At 40.1% G+C, this 5,538-nt stretch overlaps 1 protein-coding gene across 1 annotated transcript; it reads right to left on the reverse strand.

The window, feature by feature from the left end:
* Positions 1-228: 228 nt before the first annotated feature.
* LOC146057752 (transcription factor Sp5-like) lies at positions 229-4,811 on the reverse strand. Its single transcript, XM_083169401.1, has 2 exons — positions 4,731-4,811; positions 229-1,906 (listed from the first exon to the last, which is right to left on the reverse strand). The coding sequence occupies exons 1-2, from the start codon at positions 4,782-4,784 to the stop codon at positions 944-946; spliced, it is 1,017 nt and encodes a 338-aa protein (XP_083025527.1). The 5' UTR covers positions 4,785-4,811; the 3' UTR covers positions 229-943.
* Between the last annotated feature and the right edge of the window lie 727 nt (positions 4,812-5,538).

Genomic DNA, 5,538 nt, shown 5'->3' on the forward strand with positions numbered 1-5,538 from the left:
TGTACACAGCTTTAGGAAATGAACCCAAAGCTTTCGAAAGCATGATACCACATTTAACCTCAGGTATTTACCGAGATCTTGATGAAGTACATAAAGATCTCAATAAAGCCAGCTATAGAAACTTGTAATGAGATTTCTTAAACACATGTCCCAACATAAATGTAGAACATTTGCACACCACAATGATAATCCACAACCCTACAAAACAACAACAATAAGCAACAAACATAAGAATTAAGGTGGATGGGACCAGGCATGAAAATTTTTATTTTCACCTTCACATTACAGCGACATTTTAGTTACAATTTAGTAAAAAAAAAACATTTTAAAGAAATAGTTTTTTTATACGAGAAGAAAACATTAAATGTTATTCCATTTTTAAATGTCCTGTACTACCAGTGACAGTCTGAGGTTGTGCCAGAGTCCTTTAGCTTGACCATAGGTTTGTACATTTGGCCAGTGGGTTCTATGATAGAAATGAACTGGTGGTATGCTGCACAGGTAAATGACCATGCATATACTTAAGCAAGTTTAGCCCCGGTCCTGAAAACATGTTAATCCACACATCTGAGAAGATCACTTTTAGGACTACTAGACTTAAATAAAACAACTTCACAAAAAAAAAAAAAAAAAAAAAAAAGTTTTCCATGTTTGCTGTATGATTGATAAAAATCATCGCATATTTCAGATCTTTCATTTCATAAATATACAAATAGTTTTTTTTTCATATGTTCGTTTTTACCATCATTTTATATTTCTGTAGGCAACTTTGGTCACAACTCAAGTCTTTTTTTTTTTTTTTCAATATAGAACAATAGGTTTCTTCTGCAAGATGACAAATACCAGCAACACACAAATAAATCTTTAAAATTAAAAGGAAAAAATAAAATAAAAGTACAAGTTGGATATTTGTCACTTAGCAGGCAGGCCTATTAAAATCCATTCACTCTTTTTTAATGTCATCTATGGAAGGGCTTGGACACTTTCCCTTTTTGTTCTGATGGGTTTTCGTATGTTTTGAAAGGTGGTCACTCCTCATAAATCTCTTTCCACACTCTTGGCATCCAAAACGTTTTTCACCCGTGTGAGTCCTAAGATGCCTCTGAAGCTCATCCGATCTGGTGAAGCTCTTGCCACAGAAGACCCAGTTACAGACAAAGGGTCTTTCACCTGCATGCCATCGCAAATGGGCTTTGAGGTGGGAAGTCTTTCCGTAGACTTTGCCACATCCTGGCAGGTGGCAGATATGAAGCTTCTTCTTCCCCGGTTCCTCTTGGCTTGGAGAGGCTTGGCAATTAGGACACTTGCACCTCCTGCAGCGCCTGGTTGAGCTTAGTAATGTTTTAGAGGAGCTCTGAAGAAGTGCTGCAAGCTGAGGTTGTGGCCCAACCACAAAAGAGTTTGCCAATTGGAATGAATGAAGGTTATTGGGACTGGTCTGTTGCAAGCTCCACCAAGTCTGATCATCCATGTGTGCAGGGGGCATGTGTGTCTGTGGAGCTTGCATGAAACCTGAGAAGTCTTGAGTCATTGAATTTGGCTCTTGGAAATGATACATTGTGTTGGCCGGAACTTGTGGAGTCAACATTTTGACAGGAGACAAATCAAAAGAATAAACAGTAGGATCAGCCGGAGGAGTCAGCGGCAGCTCATGAGACCCTACTGCCTGCATATGACCAGCATATTGCACTTTAGGAACACCAAAGGTCACAACATGAGAACCCATGCCTGTGTTGGGAGCCACCTCATTGCTCCAGAGCTGAAACATTGTTGGTGCTGTTCCAACCAAACTGGAAGAGGACTGTGTGTATTCCCGAGAGGGTGCCGCTACTGAGCCGCAGGCTGATGGAAGTAGGTTTAGGGACGGTATGGGTCCAGTGTCTGGAGAGGTATTAGGTGTTCTGTCCTAGGAAACAAAACCGTTTAGAGTTTAGTATAACATAAATATAACTGTTGTAATCAAAAGTCATACTATACACACAGCTGCTATAGAGCGCATGGTTAATTAAACAATACGACACTGCTAGTAATATGTTTGTTTGTAAGTTTATTGTGATCTGTATTATTTGCCACCAACCATTATAATTAAATATAGGTCATTATTATGGTAACTAAGGAATCAATCCTATTCAGTGCGAATCATCACGGCACCAGGCGCTCTTTACGGTGGGTTGAATTCGCTTAAAAGCGCTCGCACCTCCATAGTAAGTGAATTCGGCCCAGCGAAGGGTACAAGTTTGGCTTAATTTGGGTGCCGTTTTCAGCATTTAAACACAGGAAAACGGCACCGAGTTGCACCTCGCACCTAATAGGATCAGCCCCATAGTCTTAGCAACATACACTATGGCTTATGTAATAAAAATGTACAGTATGTGTGTGCAAACATTTGTACTCCAAATAGCTGCTGATCAAGGACAATAAAAGCACGTTTCAGGTAAGTTGCCCTTACTACTGCATAGCAATACATGTTTGGTTACAGTCATATTTGTATTAAATACTTAATACAGTATTTAGCTGACACGACATTAACAACACATTAAATAACAAACAGTAGAATTTGAGTACAAGAAGGTTGTATAGGAAGATGGAGGGGGCAATAGTCTAACCCAGTGGTTCCCAAACTGTGTGCCGTGGCTCCCTGGGGTGCCTCGGGACACTTGCAGGGGTGCCTTGGATTGGTGGTCCAGGACCAATTAAAATTATTTATGGTCAATGTAAAAGGCAAAAACATTGCTGGTGGGCTGTCAGTAATAAAATATGTGTACAAACAGAAGCTAATCCTGACCCTCATCCATAATTAAACCTTTTGGATGACATAAATCAATTTACTTTTTTTTTTCAAAATTTCTGAATAAGAAACTTTTGGCCTAGGGGTGCCGTGAAATAAATTCTGATGCTCTAGGGTGCCGTGATTTTAAAAAGTTTGGGAACCACTGGTCTAACCAATAAATATTTATATTTTCCAGAACAAAATTGGAATCTGGGGTGCTATGGTTTATTTAATGTACAGTATGTATCAAGGTAGTCCCCCAATAAGTGAAAAGTTGTAAAACTACAAATCCCAGCATGCCCCAGCAACCTCTTGTAGTTCAGTAACAGGAAAACCACAGGCTGCTTACTTATGGTTCATATATTAATATATATGGATTGCTGATAACTGGAACCAATGCAAATAAAAGTATGATTGGCCAACCATTATGTATTTGAAAATAATACTAAAATCTGATGTGTTAAACCACCTTTTAAGTTACAGCACATAACTCAGAATAAATAGTACATACATTGGCAGGTATATATATATATATATATATATATATATATAAGGCGAGGCCAAGTATCTGCAGCCAGTCAGCAGCCGCACTGCTGCCTTATTTGATTGATCTACCGCAGCAGCGGATACAGTTGGCAAATCTCAGTGAGCTAATAGGAGACTCCTGCATTACAGGTGTCACCATAATAGTGATAGATAGCCAGGGTGTATGGAAAGAGTTCAGAACATGGATTACACTAACAGAAGTAAACTTGCAATAAATAACCTAGTGAACTTGTACTAGATAATATTTATATAGCACTTTTCTCCCAATATTTATTTTATTTATTTATTAACAGTTTCTTATATAGCGCAGCATATTCCGTTGCGCTTTACAATAGCAGACAGTGATACAACAAAACAGGGTATTTACAGACAGTCAAAATGTAGGAGGGCCCTGCTCGCAAGCTTACAATCTATAGGGGACTCAAAGTGCTTTACCATTGTCTTTTCAGCTCAAATACACAACAAGCTTAACAGTAGATATCAGTAAAATGCTTGAATAGGTAGGTACCTTAGTCTATTTTTAAAGGATTCTACAGTTGGGGCTTCTCGCCATGTGCGAGGAAGAGAGTTCCATAGAGTTGACCCTACGTGTTTAAGCTTTTACCATATGTATAATTGGCAAATAGAGGTCGTTAATCAGTATCCGAACCTCGGTCCTCTCACAGTGCAGGATTTAAGGTTATTCATGCTTGAGCACAGGTAATTTAGTACCTCAGCCATTTTAATCTAAAACATCTGACTCGTGCATGGATATCCTTAAAACATGGAATGTAAATGTTTCTTGTGACTAAAAGTTTGAGGAGCACTGCCATAGGCGCCACCTGCCCATTACTAGTAATGCCAGGCTACAGCACATGCATCATTATACCCAATCCTGCTAGATCAGGCATTCCCAACCACGGTCCTCAAGGCACACCAACAGTGCAGGTTTTCGTGATATCCAGGCTTCAGCACAGATGGATTAATCAGAATCACTCAGGTACTAATTAAGTCACCTGTGCTCAAGCCTGGCTATCACTAAAACCTGTACTACTGGTGTGCCTTGAGGACCTTGGTTGGGAATGCCTGAGCTAGATGCTGAAATACTACCGCGTTATACGTTCTAAGCTCCCGTTGGTGCGTAACAGAACAACAGGAGAAGCCATGAACAATAAACCGCATTCGTTTTCTATAGGCACTCAAACCGCATGCGAGTTCCATCATTTCCCTTAGCACCAGGAGAGCATTGCACGCTGCACCGTGCTTAGGATTCTGCAGTGTTCCCTGCCAGCTGTGAAGCTAAACTAAAGTAGAACTAAACTCACGTGTTGGATAAAGAAATTACAATTCACATTATACTTCGGGGTTAAACGTGCAATCCGGACCGATAGGAGATGTTACAGAATTCCCAGCAAACGCCTTATTCCCCTCTTACCTGTAGATACGCCTGCAGGGTGTTCTCTCTGTGCAGAAGAACCATAGAAGCCATGAGGTTGGGTGAGCTACGTACAGTATCCTAGCATCCCCGTAGCAGGAGCACAGGTGTTATCACGCTGCTGCCGCCTCTGCCTCTCTCCTAAATCTAATGCACTCTTTCATCCTCCACTCTGCAAACTTTTTTTTTTTTTTTTTGTGAATGCTCATCAGCCAATCAGGAGTGTTTGTTTGCATTGCCTTTGAAGTGAGGAAGCTAACCAATCATTAAAATAGATTGAACCATTTTCAAAGTGGGGTCTAGTTGAATCTTCCTTTAAATGCACAGATCCCCTGCTGGGGTTGTCTGTTATGTATGCAAGGAGCAGCTCTGCGGATGCAGCTATAAGAAGTCGGAGGTTGTGTTGGGGAATCTAATTTTTTCATATTTTCTGTTATTTCATTTCTTTTAAGGAAGCAACGAAATGAGCAGATTTGTACAGATGAGTTGACAGCTGTGTGTGTGTGTGTGTAAGCACACTTCAAATGCATAAAGGCCTATGGTATGGGTTGCTTCTCTCTGGCAGCACAAGGGTTAAAGCGAAGCAGTGTCATTGAGATAGTTAATAAGTGAGTTCATCTCTGGTCTAATCCGGAGTTGATGGCAACAATAGGGAGCACTAGGTACACATCTGTCTGTAATCCCAGTATACATTCTCCATCAGAGAAGCTGGGGGCAATTGTGGTTAATAATATATGCAGATATTTAGTATTTCCTATTATTAACTTACACTTTATTTGTTGTGTATTTTAAATTATCCTATAAACCG

The sequence above is a fragment of the Crinia signifera genome, chromosome 2 (assembly GCF_055691185.1).
Source record: "Crinia signifera chromosome 2, ASM5569118v1, whole genome shotgun sequence".
Lineage (NCBI taxonomy): Eukaryota > Metazoa > Chordata > Amphibia > Anura > Myobatrachidae > Crinia > Crinia signifera.

Coding starts and splice junctions, on each gene's coding strand:
- LOC146057752 (XM_083169401.1), bottom strand. CDS start 4,784: ATGGCTTCTATGGTTCTTCTGCACAGAGAGAACACCCTGCAGGCGTAT. Junction 1,907..4,730: donor CCCTGCAGGCGTATCTACAG/GTAAGAGGGGAA, acceptor TTTGTTTCCTAG/GACAGAACACCTAATACCTC.